General features: G+C 42.8%; 1 protein-coding gene across 1 annotated transcript; it reads right to left on the reverse strand.

Moving 5' to 3' along the window:
* Positions 1-864: 864 nt before the first annotated feature.
* LOC122781305 (cadherin-24-like) lies at positions 865-20,446 on the reverse strand. Its single transcript, XM_044044950.1, has 13 exons — positions 20,140-20,446; positions 14,522-14,816; positions 13,498-13,617; positions 12,819-12,986; positions 8,885-9,066; positions 6,438-6,694; positions 5,737-5,873; positions 5,517-5,638; positions 3,904-4,021; positions 3,075-3,395; positions 2,790-2,979; positions 1,826-2,159; positions 865-1,678 (listed from the first exon to the last, which is right to left on the reverse strand). The coding sequence occupies exons 1-13, from the start codon at positions 20,410-20,412 to the stop codon at positions 917-919; spliced, it is 3,279 nt and encodes a 1,092-aa protein (XP_043900885.1). The 5' UTR covers positions 20,413-20,446; the 3' UTR covers positions 865-916.
* Between the last annotated feature and the right edge of the window lie 725 nt (positions 20,447-21,171).

The raw sequence follows: 21,171 nt of genomic DNA on the forward strand, positions 1-21,171 counted from the left end.
AACAGAGGGGTTGCTGGTTCAACTCCCTAGAGAGGGAGAAGCTGAAAGAACACAAGAGAAAATCCTCCGCCCTGGTTTATAAAATTAGCCAAAGAAAAACAACCTCTAATGTATAATATATGCAACAGTGACCCCCTGTGTTTAAACCGAGTACTGCAACTCAAAAACAAGGATTCCACTCAAACCCGGTGTCACACTGTGTTCATGTACTTCCTGTCTGCAGGGGTCCCAAACCTTGGTTGACATCAAATTCAAGGACTTTTCAAGGACTTTCCAGGACCTGTTGTCTCAAATTCATGGACTGAATGTACAGACACAGCTTAAAGGTAGATGCCTTGGACATTTTAGAACCGCACGTGGTCTGTGGCTGAAGTCGCTCTGAAAGCACGAGGACTCTTTGTGCGGCTGTTGAATTATCAATAATAAACATCACAATTCCAGTCCATTTTTAATGAGCCCTATTTTTCTAACAATGCAGCTTTCAGGGCTCAGAATCAATATTTCACAGGGAGGGGAAAAAAAAGTTAATTTTTCATCACTTTTGTGTTGAAAGTCCAAATAAATCATTTATATCAGTTACACGAGGGTGAAAAGTCACAGATTCCATATGAAATTTTATATATACTGTATATATATATATATATGTGTATACACATATATTTATATGTATATACATATACATATATACGCGCTGACCGTGCTGAGAGCGCCCCCTGCAGTGCGGGACAAGAGGACAAAGTGATTTCAGCTGCAGATTGACTGCTGCCTCGTGTGGTGAATCTTGGTACTTTTTCATGACACAGTCTTTAGTGTGGTAGAGTGAGCGGTTTACAAAGTCTGTGTAACAGTGAGATAAAGACGTGTCTCAGCAGTAGGGGGCGCTCACAGCACATTTCACATTTCTCTTCTGTTCTGTCTAAAAATCCCATCTCTGCACTTCTTTGTCTTTGTCCTTCATATGTGTATGAGTCCCGCTGGGCGTGGCCTGTTTAGCCCCTCCTCCCTGGCCCGCCTTCCCCCTCTCCCGCTCTCGTACGACCTCCATCAGCCTCTGAAACCTCTGGTTCAGCTCATCCATGTCTCCCCCCCCTCCCCCCTCTCCCTCCTCTCGCCCCTCGTCCTTCTCTCGCTCGCTCTCCAGCGAGCTCAGAGACTCCGCCCTCGAGTCACGGCCCTCAAACTCGTACGTCTGCAGCGAGTCGTACGGCGGCTGGGACAGGTCAAAGGTCACCTGATCCAGGCGGATCTTTAGGAGGTCTTCCATGTGGAGAGGCCGCGGTGGGTTAGAGGTCGTCGCTGCCGCAGGCCCCGCCCTCAGCGGCGTCCAGCCTCTGCTCATGTCATTGTTGTCCATTTTCTGTAGTCTGCACATGCTCAGTAGCTGCGATGGTGCCTGGTACAACCCGCCGTTCACACCTGAGCCTCTGCCGCGATTGAGCGAGCCCACGACGCTGTACGTGTCTCTGCTCAGGTAAACGGGAGGAAAACTTCTCTCTGAAACAGACGGGAAGAAGGAGGAGGAGTCAGTGTCGACGTCGTCCAGCGTGCAGCTGGTGGCGCTGGTGCTGATGTGAGTCTGCGACGACTCCGGCCGTGGCTCGAGCCGGTTCGACAGCGACTCGCTCTGGTCAGCGTACGACGGAGCCACGGAGACGTTGTCGCCGTTCGCCGGTTCAGTCTGAAGAAAAGTGTGGACACAAAGATTTCAATAGAGCGAAAGAAGAAGAAGAAAACAGGAAACGCTGAGTCAGCATTCTCAACCAATCAAGAGAAAGTGTGTGTGTCACAGGTATGTACGTGTGTGTGTGTCACAGGTGTTTCTGACCTTGACCTCCTCCTGACGTTCTTTGACCTCAGCTGTATTTGCTGAGTCACTGTTTTCTTGTCTCTGGGTCAGTGTGTGTGTGTTTGTGTGTTCGGCTCCAGTCGAGCGCAGCATGGACTGGACGATGTGAGCCGGTCCACTGATCCCCCCGGTGGTCAGCTGCGTTAACTGCACACCGGCCTCCAGAGGCCCAGCCGCGAGGTCTGCGAGGACGGGCAGCGCGTGGACGCCATAGTAGAGGCGTCCGTAGAGAGGGGCGGAGCCTGGCCGCTGCTGAGGGTTACGGCTCCAGCTGTACGTCCTGACCCTGTGAGGATTCTGCTGTGTGTACCATCTGTGACGCGCACACACACACACGCACATTTCATTTAAATTATATAAATTACAATAAATTATTTATTCAATTCATAACATATGAATAAAGTTCATATTGTTCTTTTTCAGATTGTAAAATGTGGAGTTTATAGAATTTATTTAATCTATTTGTTTGATTATATGTTTTTAATTTGAAATATGAATTTATATGTAATATTTGTATGTGTTTATTTGCACTGAAGTACTTAAAAACCTACTTTTGAAGTCGACCAGCACTTACAATTCAATCATTTGTATTTATTGTCAAATTATACATATTTAATAGTATTAATAGTCTTTATTTCCTTATCTTGTTTCTACTTTTCAACACTGTTGTGATTGTATGCTGCTGTAAATGTCTCCATGTGAGACGAATAAAGGATTATTTTATTTTATTTCAGGATTAAAATAATCATCTGGACCACTGGTCCTTATTTAATCCCTTCTTAAATTTCTAAATTCTTAATTGGAGAATTAAATACAAAAAAAGAAACCTAATTTCACTTCACATATTTAACTGTAACATAAGCAGTTCACACATTAATCCTAATTTCACCCGAGCACAGGAAAACGAGTCTCTGCCTCATTAGGACCAGGTTTTGGGTCTTACATGTTTCTGTGGTTGGTGTGCTGAATCCTGTGCATGCTCTGCAGCGCCGTGATGTCAAAGGCGCTGGTGTCCGCCTCCCCTCCCCCCTCGTCGTCGTAGGATATGATGTTCTCCCGGACGTCGTCCTCCTCCGAGGCGCAGTGGGCGTCTCGCTTCTGGTGACGCAGCGACAGCGAGAGCGCGCACACCACTAGAGGGCGAAGACGAGACACGTGATCAGACGACAGGAGCTTCACCTGACCCGAGCGCTCACACACACACACACACACACACACACACACGTACCCAGCAGGGTGGTGATGCAGGCCAGCATGGCCAGCAACGTGACCAGGCTGAATATGACCGAGGGCGTGGAAGACGGCACGGGCAGACACACGGCGTGTCTCTCCCACTTCCTGTCCCTCTGTCGCCCCCTGTCCTCCGTCCGCATGCCGCCACGCACGCACGGACAAACGGTCAGGGTGACCGTGCCGGTGTTGGTCAGACCCGAGGCGACGTCGCGGAGCACGACCGGCACCAAGAGCGTGAGCGAGGACGAGGAGAAGCCGGGCACAGGCTCCAGCGCTGACTGTAGCACCAGGTTAGCCGTCGCGCCGGATGACGTCGCTAAAATGAAAACATGCCACAAATGAAACGAGGTCACTGCACAACACGCAGGCCCCAGTTTCAGCCTGTGTTGTGTATTAAAGCTGCAGTAGGCACAAACAGCTGATTATAGAGTTTCTACAGGTTTGTTTACGCCGCCATGTTGGCAGGAAAAGCTTCACTTCACACTTTAAATCCATGGAGAATGAGATACGACCATTATTGCGCCCCCTGGTGTTTGCAAACAAGTGGAAATATAAACATAAATCATTATCTGACACCAAATCCACAGCTAACACTGGCGTGGTCTAACAAAGCCAATGGTAAAATTTGAATGCAGTAGCTGGTGTTTGTCCAGAGAGGGCAGTAGATACAACGATTTATATCACAACATGTATCATTTCAGTACTTTACCCAAATACACCTGAAAAAGGTGAAAGGTTATTTTGGCATCAATGTTTACAACCACACATTTGAAGAACAACAACAGCAACAATCAGAAGAAGAACATAAAGAAGAACAAAGTTACCTCCAGTGTCCCTGATGGTGAGATTGAGTCCAGAGCTGGACTCTGGGGGGACGCTGAAGTGGATCAGAGAGTCCTGACCTCCCTGGTCCCTGTCGATGGCTCGCAGAACCTGAACCACCTGCACGACAGGAAGTTCTCTTTTAACTCTCCATTTATACAAAATAATGAAAATACTCGACTCTGCTTCAGTGAAATCACTGCCATTCACAACATCTTTGAAAGAAATCAGAATAAATGTCTCTGTTTGTTTGTAGAAACACGATTTTAATTGAATCCAACCTCGTTTTCTTTTATTATTGTTGTGGCTTTGTTTCCATCATAACCATTCACAGTTATTTTCATTCTATAATTACCTCAGTGCAGTGGTGATGAAGTCCACCACAGGGGATTTAAAGGGAAACAATGAAACGTGAAATCCAGTTTTGCTGCGGTTTAATTTCACTGTTTACGCTTCACTCTCCTCACACTGCATCACAGCTGCTGCTGCTGCTGCTGATGATGCTACTGCTGATGATGCTGCTGCTGCTGCTGCTGCAGTAAAAGCACCCAGCTGGCAGGAACAGCGGGTGGCAGCACAGAGAAATAACGTGACACATGTGTCACAAAAACACTGACTGCATTTTTAGCTGCATTTGTTGTTTCCAAGGAAAAGAAATGATCCACAAATGAACCCTTTCAATACAGTGATGGTTATAATACAGTGCAGGGACTTGGTTTCTATGGACCGCCATGTTGGCAGGCAAAGATGGAGCAAAAATGAACAGGACCGGTGCTGGATTCAACCTGTCAGAGTTGACTGCCACTTTAAATCCATATAGATCGACCGATATATCGCAAAACTTGACAGACTGACTTCATCCGATCGCCCCAGATGAGTTAGTTAACATTTAGACATCATTGCAGACCTGTAGTAAATGTATATGTAACTCTGGAGTCTACGGGCTGAAGATAGTGTTGGTATCAATGGAAGAGTTAATGTTTCTTTAGCATAACGTCAGCATTAGCAATGAGCAGTGTAATGCAAATGTGTTAACCTCGCTACGCAGACTAGCTCTCGGTAAATCTAGTCTGACTCCATGATTTACCAACAGTTAACCATGAAATAACCGCATTGCTGGTGGGTTCCCATCGCTCTGTTTCTCTGGATCAGTGCAAATCCAGTAAGATGTTCTCTTATGTTTTGTCTAGTGTATACGTCTACAGAGGTGAACAGTTATCTTCATTGTGTAACATCGGCTCAATTTAGAGACGGGGTCTCAAAGTCTCAAATGAGCTTCATGTCTGGTAAGGAGGAGCCAATCAAGTGACGAAAAGTCTAACAATGTGGGTAAAAAGTAGTGACGGGGCGATATTAGCTTAAAATATATCATGTTATTCCCTCATTATATAGCAATAACAACATTTGTGACAATACTGTCCATAATTTTAAAATAAAGGTGCTTGTTTTGATCAATATTGATATATACACAGGCCGCAGGTTTGAGACCTCTGATTTAGAGGTCTCATTGTGAGAGCAACACGGCTAGCCCAGTGGTCCGCCGTGTGGCAATTTAATATCAGGTAAAAAAAGAAAAGAAAGAAAGCTGGAGAGACAGACAGAGTATATAACGGACCTGACCGGGAGCGCTGGAGTCGCACACAGATGTCGAGTACTGCCTGTCCAACTCTGGAGCGTTGTCATTCTGGTCCAGTGTCTCTATGGCAACCACGACCCTAGACACCAGGTTTGGATTGTCTGAAAGAAACAGGAAGTGACACTAATGTGGAGTTTCTATCATTAATGATGATGTGTGTGCATGTGTGTAGCCCCAGGGCGTGCGAGCTGTGACACACCTCTCTGCGTGGCCATGACAGTGATGTTGTGCCACTGCTCCTGCTCACGGTCCAACTCCATCACCGAGCTGATGAAACCCGCGTCTGAGGAGATACGGAAGAGAGCCTGAGGGTCGGACTGAGGGTCGATGGAGAATCTGCAGACCGAGAGAAATTAGTGAGCCGGAGACAGAGACTGAGACAGGGAGGGAGGGAGAGAGAGAGAGAGAGAGAGAGAGGGAGAGAGAGAAACCTTTCAACGCAACTTTTATTTTTACCACTACATGAAATGGGAGCTGCTAGTTTCTTAGCTTCTTAAAAACGAGCAGTCGGCTTATTGTGCTGCGTTCTCTCAACATCAGAAGTGGGAACTGGGAGTGACATCATGTCACATCTTTGCCATTAGTAACTGTAGCATCCACTTTCATTAGAATATTTGGCCAAGAAGTCTGTTGTTGTTTTTGCCAAAGTTAAAGCAACTTTATACAAGTCAAAAACGATGGTTCTAACATTAGCCCTCGGGTTCTGCGTCTAACTGTGTCAGTAATTACAAAAACAAGCCGGCTGTTTAAAAATTACTCCTATTCTTTCTGTTCTAACCTGAAAAGAATAGGATTCTCTGGTCATTTATGAAATACCTCCACAGTATTTGAAGGTTTGCAGTGATAAATGTGGCACATTCTAATTCTAAAAATATATTAGACGGATATAGTAACGGCCACCTGATGAGGGAGCTTTGTCCAGTGTCCGGGTCGACGGCGTGGACTCGTCCCACGGCGCAGACTGGTGGACAGTTCTCCGAAACATTCAGATGGTAGCGTTTCTGTGAGAACTGTGGCGGCTCGTCAGCGTTCAGCACCATGACCCGGACCGTGGCCTGGTCCTTGAAGGGCCCTTTCCTCAGGAACCGGGAGTCCACGACAGGGTTGGCCACTTCCACAGAGAAAGTGTAAGAGCTGCGTGTCTCATAATCCAGGAGCTGAACAACAAACAGATGCAGCTTCAGCCCCTTTATGCTCCAGGCTACACTTTACACACGGCCTTTCATTTATCATTCATTCATATAGGCTTTATATTTCTATATTTCCTCACTCACATGGTGCAGTGCTTCATAATTTATAAACAAGAACGTGCTTTACCTTCCGCTCACCATATAGCTCACATCATCCCCGCTGGACTTACTTTATATCACTAACTTACAGTATTTCTGTGTAGTTAAAGCTAGGCTTTTTCTCTTAAAAAGAAATGTAAAATGAAGCTTTCAACAACATGACTGTGATTTCTTTTATTTTTAATCTGAGGTAAGATTTAGCGCAACAATCAAACATGATGAAATTTACTGGATTTGTTTGTGAGTTTTTTGTGTTAAAGTAGCTCTGATAACGTAAATGTCTCCTATAAAAGATTACCTTTTTTTCATTCATTCTGGGTTTTCACAAAACATTTACTACAGTAAAAGTAAACCAGACACTAAACTAAACTCTCATATTCATGTCCTTCCTTTGAGGAGGCTTCGCAGGAGCTAGCTGCTACTAGTAGTTGCTGTTGCCAGATAACATGGCAGCAGTGTTTGACGTTAGCAGCTAAAACAGAGCCACTAGCTGCTGTTTTGGCAGTAGCTAGCTTGTCGCTTTGGGAGTAGCTAGCTTGCTGTTTTGGCAGTAGCTAGCTTGTTGTTTTGGCAGTAGCTAGCTTGCTGCTTTGGCAGTAGCTAGCTTGCTGTTTTGGCAGTAGCTAGCTCGCTGTTTTGGCAGTAGCTAGCTCGCTGTTTTGGCAGTAGCTAGCTTGCTGTTAAAGCAGCTGTAATTTATCTGCTAGCTGCTAACGTAGCAGCTAGTTGCTGTGGCCAGATGTCATGTCATCAGCTACAGTAGCAGCATGGACATATAATATATGAGTTAAATGCTGTTTTCAGTGAGATAAAACTCATGCGAACATCTACTATAAATAGAAGAATAAACTTTCTGGTTCAACTTTCACTCTCCTTTTCTGTCCTCTGGCTAAAAGCGTAATACAACTATTTTTTTCAAGCAAATTTAGTGGAATATCAAGTTTGTTTGTCTGTAAATCTTGCCTTGAATAAAACATATTTAGTGTTGAGTGTCCTTTGTTTATACTGTATTTTATTGTCAATTATAAAAATGTAATTGAAGCAGTTAAATTACCTGAACCAGTACTTTGTTATACAGGTAACTGTACAAATAAATCCACATAATAGATAAAACCAAACTAAGTTTGAAACTACACTAAATAACAGATACGTAATATAGTTATATTGGAATGAACTTGAAACTTAAGCAGTATTGTTGAATTTTACAGTGTGTTCAGTGACAACACACATTCAAATTAAAAGGCACCTAGCAGAGCGTAAAGTCTCTTTCTTTATTTGCAGTGACCCAGTGATCTGGATTCAATCAAATAAAGACAAGGACATCTACATGCACCACTTGGCAGTAGTGGAGCTTTGTAAGCTTGTGGAAAGACACACATTTCTGTGGGATTTGGCACAGAGCTGCAAAGTGAACAAAGTTTGACTTGTGATACAGTCGAGCAGACACCACTCGTATTGGAACTGGGGTCAATATTTGGTTGCTCAACCCAAGTCACCAATGTTCAGCACTTCAAGTCCACTTTACAAGTAAAAAGGCTAATTACATCAACTGTGCTCAACTGAAACACTGTTGATGATACAGCGAATCATGTTTCAGTCCACAACGTAATCTCTCAGTTCAAGGTTCAACCGCTCTGATCCAGGGTTCCCACACCTTGACTGACATCAAATTAAAGGACATGTCAAGGACCAATTACCTCAAATTCAAGGACTGAATGTGCTTCAGACGTCCACTTTTATTGATGTGCAGCAGCTTTGCATCTGGACAAGTGATTGTCCTCAAAGTCAGTCTTTGTCTTTTGTCGTCATTTTTTCTCTTTCTTAACTTTACTCGCTCATTGTTCTACACAGAATCTCACGTCAGAGAGAGAGACAGTGGACAGTGAGTAATGATGTCTCCTAAATATTAACTTCACTTCTTTCTTGCACAAAATTCAAGTACTTTCAATGACCCATGTCTATTTATGGCGATTTCCAAAAACTTTCAAGGCTTTTAAAGACCCGTGGGAACCCTGATCATAGACTTCAAATAAAAGATTGCAGCGGTGTGTCACTCGCCTTGTTGAGCTCTATGACGCCCTCTTGGTCTCTCCCTGTTATGTTGAATATTTCGGCCTCCTCCGCGTCCAAGATCGTAAACTCCAGCTGTGCGTTTTCTCCCAGGTCGGGATCAGTGGCAGTGAGACGGCCCACTTCCACACCTGGAGCTGCCAGCTCCGACACGGAGAACGACCACGCGCCTGCAGGGATTTCATGTTACAGCAGTGTGAGCAGTGCTTTGATAAAACACACAGGCTCTCAAACTGACATCACAATAGTCCACAACTATATCACACTAATGGTTCCTGTTACAATATTAAATAGGATTGTTTTGATATGGAACAATATATATGTCCACGATCAATGTGTTTGTGATGTAAACGAAACAATCTGACAGAAATAAGTCATTATAACATGATAATTGACTGGAGGGGCTGTATGTGGCCCACGGGCCGCGAGTTTGACACCAGAGATCAAAAGACTTATAATGAAAAAGTAAAAAGAAAACCTCACGCTCTATTACTATAATATTACTATAATATTACTTTACTGTTACTATACTGCGCCGTCTTTTTTTTTCTTCGTTGATGCTGGGGGCGTCTGACTTTCAAAATAAAAGTAATTTTAGCGTGATAAGAGTGATTAATTTTATTATAATACCATGTGCCCTAAAACCCGTGAATGTATTCCGTCTATTTTTTCACCTGCTACAGCAGACTCACACTTAATGGTGAGTGAAGGATTTTAATTTGCTAATAAAATGAAGTAAGGTGCCGAGCAGTGGAAATAAATGAAGGTTCGTCGCTAACAACGTGGGAGATGAAAGCGCGTCTTAATGACAGAATTTGCACGATGAAGCAGACAAAGAAGAAATGAGTGTGTGTTGCCATTACTCTACAGAACAAGAGTGAATAGAACTCTGTGACAGTCCCTAATTAATTCATCTGTGTTTGTCCTGTTCACTTATTTATGAACGAGTGTGTGAGATCGGTGTCACTGTAACGTTGCGTCAGTGCAGCAGGCGTGAAAACCATCCGTGACAGATCACATCATCGTCCACCTGAGGAACAGAAATGACCTCCGCGTGCACGCGCGGTGCACGCTCGCCAACGAGCGGAGAAACACTTTCCCCTCTTCATCAGCGCAGCTCCATCTCACTGATGGTTAATTATTCAGCTGCTGTGTGAGATCACACCCGTCACACATTCAAAGAGCATCCAATATGAGGCTTTTTACTTAAAGTCGAGCATTATTCTCCACATAAGAATAAAGACTGAGGGGGAAAAATGGTATTAGTTGAGATGGAATTGCTTCTATGAAACAATGCGTCATGCTAAGCTTTATTGGCTGACGTCAAATCAAATTTAATTATAAAGCTCATTCAAGAGCAACCAGAGTCGGACAAAGTGCAAACAGAAACATATTTAAAAGAAAAATGGAAATAAAGAGTAAAACAAAGGAGGAAAATAATTCATCGACATGAGCATATTTAAATAATGTAGATTAAACGCACTCAAATGAATACAACGTGACTAAAATGCTAATTAACAAAAAGACAAATAAAATCTACGTCACGTTAAGAACATGATCACGTCTTTATCTCACTGTTAGACAGGAAACTGAAGTTTGTAAAACACTCACTCTCACAAACCAAAGTCCACAGAGAAAATCAGTGATTTTAGCTGCAGGGACAAAGCAGCTGCTGGTCCTCTGCTGCCTCGTGTGGTCACTTTGTGTCACTGAGGTCAATCTGAACAAAGGAGTTCAAAAGACATTAGAACTTAGTGATGGAGGCAGCAGTGGATCAACAACTGAGTGGTTTACAAACGTCCGTTTCCTCACCTGGGCTGAGGTTATGGAAGTAAATACATGTGATTAATGACTGACGCATCATTTAAAACATTTTAAATAGAACTTTTGCTGTGGAGCTTTTGGAGAACACTGGAGAAGGACCTACATGTTTTTGGCCGGAGGCAAAATCAAGACAAGCATGTACACCAACTCTGAAGATCAGTCCTCAAGATGCCACAAATAATCGTCCTTCAACACGTTCCCTTAGAATCAGGAAAACACAAACTCTCTCTGGAATAATCTGCACTCAGCTCCATCACTATCACATGTTTTGGACTCTGATCGGATTAAATGAACACACTTGCTTCTTCTCGCATGGAGCCAACCTTAAAACCATCTCAGTCTATCCAAAATCACGTCCTCCATGTTTAAAATAAACTCCACTCAATAATGTGACTGAGTGCTGATGCATTTCCTTCACAAACAGAGAAGACAGAGAGTGTTGGACACACTCTGCAGTGATTTCAGCCTCTGCTGAGGTGGAAAGCACTGAACTTTAACTGAAATATTAATGGAATGAAACGGAGGGGAACGCTCGCTAGAGAAAGAGCAGCAGACATAATCTGTCGCTCTTCTGCAGCCACAGTCCATTAATGAATGTTAATGCTGCTCGACCCCTTCACTGACAGGCTGCTTAGTGATGAAACATACTTCCATTGTGTTGAGCTATCGATACAGATACTTGTCCACATGCTGATTAACACCAGCAGCCAATAACCATTATTTACATCATCGAGAAGTCGCTTGATCTCAAATGTCTACAAAATAATTCAGTTTGAATGATTTCTGTGTTAATATGAAGCAAACAAAGCAAAAATATTGACTTTCAAGAAGAGGAAGAATCAGTGATTTTAATGACAAAACAACATTCAGGTCACGCTCTTTCTTTCAACTGAATGACTGAACTTTATTGTCATTATACACAGATACAATTACACTGTGTGCGTCCGTGTACACACAATAAACAAGAAAAAGAAAAATATCATATGTGACATGTCACATGTCATTTATGTTCAGCCTTGAATGCCAGAGAAATGTTAGCTAGGCTAAGGCAGTCAAACATGCTAAGCTTGGGCGCGGCGTTCAGCTAACAGTCCTCAGTGCAGGCAGCGCTGGTTCGAATCCCACATCGAGCAGCCCTTTCCTGCATGTCGTTCCCCCTCTCTGCCTCCTCATTTCCTGTCTCTCTCTCCACTGTATTATCGATTAAAGTTTTAAATGAGAGAACAACATGCTGAGCTTGTGTTTATTTTACTTGCTTATTTACTTATTTTACTTTTGCAAAGTGAGCCCTAATTTCAAGCACTGATCCAATGTTACGTCACCTTCACTTGACCTTCACCTGTTTGTCCAAATGCTTATTGATATTTTAACATTGACTGATATCAATTTAAAACCATATTTAAAGCCATAGCCACCGTTAGCCCCTGTACCGTGAAAACATCGATTTTTACCACTTAACAAAATCAACATTAACTTAAGTTTGCAGTATGTTAACAACATGTTCACGTCTTTATTTCACTGTGAGACACACTTTGTAAAGCACTCACTCTCCCACACCAAAGTCCATAGAGAAACTCAGTGATTTTAGCTGCTGGTCCTCTGCTGCCTCGTGTGGTCACTTTGTGAAACTGAGATTAATCTGAATGAAGGATTACCAACACAGAATTTTACTAAATAAGACATTGGAGCAGCAGTGGTTCAACTCCTTCTGTGTGTGTGTGTGTGTGATGTTAAAATCACTGATTTTCTCTATGGACTTTGGTGTGGGAGAGTGAGTGCTTTACAAACAGTCTGTGTAACAGTGAGATATAAAGAATAAAGATAATGATTTTATTATGCGAGTCGTTTGCCATGATTTTATTAAAGGGCCCGTCTGTCTTGTTTCATTTGTATGCGTCAGTGCTTCACACACTCACACTTCAAAAAAACCCTTAACTATCGCTTTAAACCTTATTCTTAAGATGTTGTAGAAGAAAGGAAATCATATATGATTCAGTCTGCCGCCACACATGCACTTTCAGCACGTTTCATCACTTTACTCTTCACTCACACACACACATATCAGCAGCAGCTGACAGTTAAAAGCAGCAGCACTTACTGCGTCTGAAGTGAGGAGGATTGTCGTTGACGTCGCTCAGCTTCACGGTGACGGTCGTCGTCCCCGATAATCCGCCCACATGTCCCCCCATGTCTTTGGCCTGGAGGACGACCAGATACTCGTCCCGCGTCTCTCTGTCCATGTCGGGCACGACTGTCCGCAGGACGCCTGGTGGACAGGATTTTCATCAAAGTCGATGAAATGTCACAAACAAACATAATCTTAAACACTTTATATAGAAAATCAACTTTGTTTCTTTGTTCCATAAAAGAAAGAAATCATTAAAATGGCAATGACAAAAATAAGACATTTGAGAACATCATCATTTCCAGGTTTAACAAACACTGATCAATATTATTCTACATTTTATCAACCAAACGATGACTCGATTAATCGAGAAAATACTCGACAGATGAATGGATTATGAAAGCAAAGGTCAGCTGCAGCTCTGTTTGACCAATTGCATTAATCCCATTTACCCCTAATCCCAAAGAAATTCAATTTAGTACAATTTAAGTCAGAATACATGTGTTTAAAAGTCCAGCTTTAGTCAAACTTATTCAATAATTCATGTGGTAAACAAATGAAGGAGTCAGGACGCTGTGGTGGCAAAGACGCAGCATACGATGTCTGTGTGAGGTTATTATGGGCTGCAGAGCAGATGTGTGTGTGCGCAGACCTGTCTGCGCGTCCACAGAGAAGAAGTCCTGTCCCTGCATGACGGCGTACACCAGCCGCGCGCTGTTCCCGTACGTAGGGTCGTCGGCATCCCTGGCCGTCACCTGGATGATGGAGGTTCCTGTGGGAGGAGCATGGAAGCACTTACACCACGTTCATGAGCTACCCACCTATCTATCTATCTATCTATCTATCTATCTATCTATCTATCTATCTACCTACCTACCTCTCTACCTATCTATCTATCTATCTATCTATCTACTATCTATCTATCTATCTATCTACCTACACTCATCTATCTATCTATCTATCTATCTATCTATATCTATCTATCTATCTATCTATCTACCTATCTATGTATCTATCTATCTATCTATGCTATCTATCATCTATCCTATCTATCTACCTACCTATCTATCTATCTATCTATCTATCTATCTATCTATCTATCTATCTATCTATCTACCCACCTATCTATCTACCCACCTATCTATCTATCTATCTATCTATCTATCTATCTACCCACCTATCTATCTATCTATCTATCTATCTATCTATCTATCTATCTATCTATCTACCTATCTATCTATCTATTTATCTATGTGTGTTGATGAATTTTCTTCAGGAGAAATACTAAATCCTGGAAATAATCTCATGTGGGGACAACAAGAAAAATTGATTTAGTCTATTTATCTCAAGTCTACAATATCTTCATATCTTTATTTCAATGTTACACAGACTTTTCCAACAGGAAACTGAAGTCTGTTAACCACTCACGCCCCCACACCAAAGTCCAGAGAGAAAATGAGTGATTTTACATCACAGCTCACAGGAGTTATTTCATTTCCTGCTGCCTTCATCATTCGGCTTTTGAAATCCTTTGTTCAGATTGACCTCAGTGACACAAAGTGACCACACGAGGCAGCAGAGGACCAGCAGCTAAAATCTTTCTCTCTGGACTTTGGTGTGGGATGATGAAGTTGTTTTTCAGGACCGACATTTTACACCTGTCCCTTTTATTGTACCGATGTTGGCCATCTCTGGCACCGTGGCGACGTAGACTTCCTTGGGGAAGACGGGCGGGTTGTCGTTGATGTCCTGCACTCGGATGATGAACGCGGACGACGGCTCCAGGGCTCGGCCCGTCTGGCGGTCAGTTGCAGTCGCGATGAGACGGTACTGGTCCTTCTCCTCGCGGTCCAGAGACTTGGTGACGTGAATGTTTCCCGTGTTGCTGTCGATGACGAACACGGAGCCCACGCCCTCGCCCTCCAGCGTGTACTTAGTGTGACCGTCTCCTCGGTCCATGTCTGTGTGCAGCTGCAGACACAAAGACAAGGAAAGATTATTTATTATACTTTTTTCAAATAGAATTTGAGTTGCGAATACATAGGTGGCTGTCAGTCATTTTCAGTCATAGGAGTCTGGTGACCTCTGACCTCTTGTTTTCATGATGAAAGGACGTTCAGTTTAGAAACTAAAACACAAACAATGACACAAATCTTTTCAGAACAAAGTTGCTTTTAAAGGCAAAAGTCAGTGATCTTCACTGAACCATCATCATTACTATTATTATCATTATTATTATTATCATTATTAATAAACCATCATCATTACTATTATTATTATTATTATTGTTATAATGAATTATTCAGTCACTCTGGAGCTCCACGGACGCGAGGAGTCACTGTGTTGCTGAAGTGACGGAATATTGACGACTCTAATCATGCGCTGCAATCCTGCGTCCTCCACCGCGACATAAGGCTGCACGTCTGTCACTAGAAACACCCACCCTCCACTTTACTTATGACCTTTGACCTGTCGGACTTTCTCATGCTGCAATGCTTTTTATGTCTCCAATAAAGTTCATTTGACTTGATTATAATGTTGTTACTGTAATTTCCATCTTATCTCAGATCACAGTGTTCAACCAGAACAGAAGCTTTTATTCAAAAACACATTTCACTCGACAACCAACGACAATTATGCATTTAAATCATTACAAAACAAAACAAGGACGTGTTTACATATAAAAATAATATATATATATCTATATATAGATATATATATGCTTTAAAGTGCTTTGGTGATAATATTTGTAACTGTACAGTGTGTAGTGTAGTTATAATCTGAGTGTGTGTATATTACATTATATATGAGAGTGTGTTTGTGTGTGTATAATTATATAAGGGTGTGTGTGTGTGTGTGTGAGCGCTTCACAGTATTTACATATTAAGAGGTAAAATATGGCAACAACATATGTTAACGCTCGAGTGGATCACCGCACGGACATAATATGAGATTAGCACACACACATCAGGAGGATGAAGTTAGGGATTATAGAAACTCCTGGTAGTATGTATATATACACACACACACACACACACATATATATATGTACACCCTACAAATTGCAAGATAAGGGACTCAGGGTTTTATTCATCTCAACACCCACTCACTCTTTTTTTCCTTGATGCTAACACACACACACACACACACTCTTAATGAGGACGTTCATAGACAGAACAACTAAACTAAATGACTAACCCTTATTCGGCTGCAACGATTCATTGATTAGTTGATTATTAATCAATTCCTAATAAATAAAAACAGGTTTCTGTGATTTTGTGTCGTTTGAAAACATGGACACAAATGTAATTCCTCTAATATGTGAGTCAGTAGAGTTTGTGTTGAGAACAGAACATTGACTTGGTTGTTGAGGTGTGGGCGGAGCCCGATGACCAGGTAACGACGACACCAAGAACATCGAACACACCGCGACAGAGAAACAGGAGGACGTCCAGCTGCTTGGTTTGTGGCTGTTTGTCACAGTTCCAGCTCAGTTTGGTTAAGTACAGAACCTTTTTTTAGCATTTCCATTCGTAATAGAACCAAAATAACCAGCATCAACCGTTCTTTATATTCTGATAACCAGAGATGCCACGACTTAAGATAATAAGAAACTAACTCGGCACATTTTTAAGGTTGATTGTCTACAATAAAAAAATGTTCATCGTAGCACTTCAGACACTGAAAGTAAAAAGGTACAGTCTCAGAAGTCGAGCGACAGAAAAACGTCTAAAAGCCTCAAACTGAGCTGCTGGACAGCTGCACACACCTGTGTGACGACACCATCGGGCACCGCCCACACCTCGCAAGCCTGACCCAGGACTTTACCATTCCAGACTGAACCATGATGGAAACACAGCATTAGTCTCAACAAGATGTGCAGATGTTTGTTTGCCTCGACTTCCGTGGGATATTTACACCAATCGCTAGCTCCGCCCTGAGGGTCCCGTACCATTTTACTCTGGTACCCCAAAAGAATGGAATGGTTAGAGGTGGTTATTTTTGCTTCTATTCCTAATGGAAGCACTAAAAACTACACTCACAGGAAACACGGCTTAAGCTTTATAGAGAAAACAAAATCCAGATCCCTGTGTTTGTGTAAAGTGTAAAGAAGGAAACACACACACACACACACACACACACACACACATCTAATTGCTGCCTCAGTCCTGCTGTGCTTCAGTCACCATGGAAAAACAATCTCGCGGTGGGAAAGAAATGTATTCACCCGCACAAACAGAAGCCGTTCCTTTGTCAGTGTGCCGTGAACGTTCCCTCCTCTCATGTTCACGTACGTTCACCTACAGCTTTTCATCTGCTCGTCCTCGGCAGCCAAAACTCTTCCCCCTCTCGTGATCCAGGTTTGAAGCAGCTGGGATTTCAACAGTTGATGGTTTGCCCTCAAACCTCGCGCAGTTAATGGGTTTCATCTCGCCTCTCTCTCTATTTCTGCTCCTGCTCAGAGGAAACATTGTGTTTCTAACCCGCTTTAGCGATAGATTTAAGCTTTTATTATAAGAATCAAAGCTTCAGAAAACCATGGATTTACATTTGAAACCTCGCAGATGAGAAAAAGCTTGTAAATAAATAACACAACAAAGCAAAGGTAAAATAAAACTGCTTTACTATTATATACAACCAGCAGGAGGAGCTCTACTAGAGACAAGCTTACTGTTAATGTTTTTAAACTCTTAAAATTAAATGATACTGGGGGAAAAACAAGTTTGCAATTATTGTTAGGAAAGTACGTCATCTGCATAGAAAAGAACACAAATGCTAAGGTGGTAAAAAGAGTGTAAACCATCCTTCTGTTGACCTATAGGGGGCAGCAGAGCATTAAACTAAATAGTCTTAAATATCCAGTCTGTAACATTGAAGAGGGTTTACTCCATAAATTATGTTATATTCCACATATTACTGTGTCGTGTCTGTAATAGACGACATGACATTTGGAACATTTTATTCTGACCAAAAATGGATTTTTCCAAACACACAGTATATTCTACAGGAGACCAGTGAAGCCTACAGTGAGTTTAGATAAGTGGATTTTATTGAACCTAAACCAGGGATTTTATACTAGCTTAGTTTTTAAATATAAGAAACTATGAGAAAAAGGCAAAAATAAAAACATAAAGTAAAATAAACTAAAGCTAAAATTGTAAAAACTAAGTATCAGAATGTAAATTAATAAATCATTACAACTTCCAGCAATTATACTTTTTTCCAAATAGGTGAAGCTACTGAACACATACAATTTATTTATCTTTTATACCAAATACAATAACTTTTTTTCAAAATCTGTAATTATGAATTCAGAACCATGACCTGTGTGTGTAGATGATAAAGATCGGGACTAATGATGATTAAAAACAAGGTTGTAGCTGATTGTCGACGTCACAAACAGTAAAATATAACAGTGGCGTTATTCCTGCGTCTCTGTAGAAAACAACAAATGCTCCACGAGGAACATGATGGACGTCTGCTTTCACGACCTCCGCTCACTGTGTCAATAACAACGGGGCAGATGAAGCATTTATGAGGTGCACGCTGCACTGGCACCATTCCAATCAACACTGTCAAGTGTAAAGTATGACACGAGCTATAAAGCGGCAGGAAACACTCAGAGTAATCCTGCGCTGAGTGGAGCCGAGCTGCTGCATTAGTGCCCAGCGTCTGACTGTGAAATGTTAGAGGGTTTAATCAGCACAAACGCGTCTTCGTGGTGCGACAGGACGACGTAACTGCGGTTCACTCGCGTTCACGTCTCCTTCCTCAGGGCAGGACGACAAATGAGTCTTCTATCCAAGATCAGCTCGAGCAGAGAGACACAGACTTGTCCTTCCCTGGACACGTCGTCCTACTCTGACTGGAGATATAATCTCTCCACCTGGACCCTGGTCTGTCTGAGGTGTCCTCCCTGTTGGACGTACCAGGAACAGGAACACCTCCCTAGAGAGGAGACCTGGTGTCACCCTTACCAGGTGTCCCTCCCTCATGAGCTCTAACGCTGAGTTCAAGATCATTTTGTACATTTTTGTGCATCTCTCAATTCTGTAAGTCAGCGCCTTTTGACCGTAAACAAAGACAGAAGTAACGAGCATTTCTTTTCACCAATGACCACAGGATGATTACACTGTGACAGTGTAATCATCCTAAAACTGTTCAAACCAGTTCCTCAAAAATGTTGTTTTGCCTGATTAGGACCAGGTTTTGGTCTCCATGAGGACTAGAGATGTCCAGATACAACTTTTTCACTTCCGATACGATACCAATATTGCAGCCTTGAGAATTGGCCAATACCGATATATATCTGATACGATATCAGCACGAATCATACATACTTTATTGACTTATTTGTGGAATGATAGAATAGGCTTGATATTGAGAAGTGATATTACTTAAAGTCAGCAACAGTAGGTATGAGAAAAACTGACCCATTCATTATTAACCAATGGTTACATCAATTTTAACCTTCAACATAAGAATATTGGATTTTTTGCCATGTTAATTTCAGTCAGTGTATGGTTAATTTCATCAGGAGGAAAGTACCAAGTGCTCATGGGGGTGTTTTCAGAGCACCCGTGTTTCACAGGTAACAGCGTGTCTTCAGTGAACCCCCCCTCCCCTTGTTTTCACTATTTTGGATCAGCCCAACCCACACAGGGTGAGTGACTCGTCCCGCAGGTAAACCCGGAGCCTGGAGCCCGGGGACCGGCCCCGCAGACGTACTTAGCTCCGTGTTTAACACACACAAAGCTTTTATATATAAATATGTATATATAATTAACAAACGGAGGCTGTTAAAAGTCGACAGGTGGTGCTGGTTTATGAAATAATGTTGTTTTAGCAGCTCGCCACAGGATGAGCTAGCATGGTGCTAATGGCTAACTCGCGCTCGCTGTGCGGCTTCGTAGCCTCTGATTTCAGATGTTAAAGAAAAATGTTAAACCTCTGAAATAGCAGTAGCACACACACACTGTTGTTGTGATCGCGTAGGCTCTACATGCATCCAACACGCAGAGCCCACGTGATCATAACAGGCGCTGCTGGAGCAGAATGGACTGTTATATCGGAGCGCTTATATCGGAGATGTTAGAGGCACTACAATATAATCCGATATTCGTTTTTTGGCTGATATCGGACTGATATCCGATCTCAATATCGGATCGGGACATCCCTAATGAGGACTACTGGTCCTCAGAAAACAAAAACAAGAACATTGTATCTGTATGTGTTTACGTGTCTAAAGATTAAAAAAATGAATGAATGAAAAGAATTAGTTTTACTCGCTCACCCGTCCGATGAGGACCGGCTCAGGTCCTCTGTACTCCTCGATGACGAAGAACTGGTTCCAAAGCCAACTCCTCCTCTGGCGACGAGAGCGAGGCTCCGCCCATCTTCTGGCTCCTCCTCCTCCATCCTCGTCATCTGAACCAGGAGCCAGACCTTCTGTGTGAGTCACAGAGAGTCTGAACTCCCGGTCCTCTGACCGACCTGCGGCCGCTGCGAGGCGACACCGCTCTGCTTCACTCAGTAAAAGCAGAAGGACAAACATGTGCGCTGCCATCGTTGAATTCACTGACGGTTCGTTTCAGACGCAGATGTTTCACGCGTCGTCCGCTGTTTCCTCTTCTTCTTCAGCTCGGGCTGAGGCGTCGTTTCACTTTCTCCTCTCCTCATTGTTCTGCTCACACACACACACACACACACAGAGTACACAAAATGACTGTGATTTTCACTGTAGTCATTAACATGTCTTTACATGAGAGTCGGACATTTTGAACTTGTAATTTCCGCGGTCGCAGAGAATCTTTCCTTCATCTGATTTAAAAATATACTGTTAATGTGTGTGTGTGTGTTCAGTTTCAGTCTGTTAATATAACCATCAACATCTTTTCTGTCACACACACGTAAACGCGTGAAAAAACAGGCGAGGCGTTGAAGCGCAGAAATAAGAATAATCGCACTGTTCGACGGGAAAACTGGAATTGCCTTTAAGAAACTGATACCAGATACCAACATGGCGCCCTCTGTGGCTGACGTGTTTGCGTCGTCTCCACGACAACTACTTTGTTTTGTCTATATTGTTATCTGTGTTTGCACCCTAAATGCTAAGTCTGGCAACGCTCTAGTTAGATACAGCAGAGAGGCACTTTTGGATATCTATTTAGCTCACCATGAGCTCACTTTTAGCCTGACGGACTTTAACTTTCTGTTACGCCGAGACCCCGCTAACCACAGTCAGAGAGGCCCAACAGCACCGGCCGTGGGTAACCAGCGCAGCCGCCGGAGAGAGTGGACAAGGCAGCTACGTGGCAAGAGAGGG

Source organism: Solea senegalensis, linkage group LG14 (genome assembly GCF_019176455.1).
Source record: "Solea senegalensis isolate Sse05_10M linkage group LG14, IFAPA_SoseM_1, whole genome shotgun sequence".
In the NCBI taxonomy this organism is placed as follows: Eukaryota; Metazoa; Chordata; class Actinopteri; order Pleuronectiformes; family Soleidae; genus Solea; species Solea senegalensis.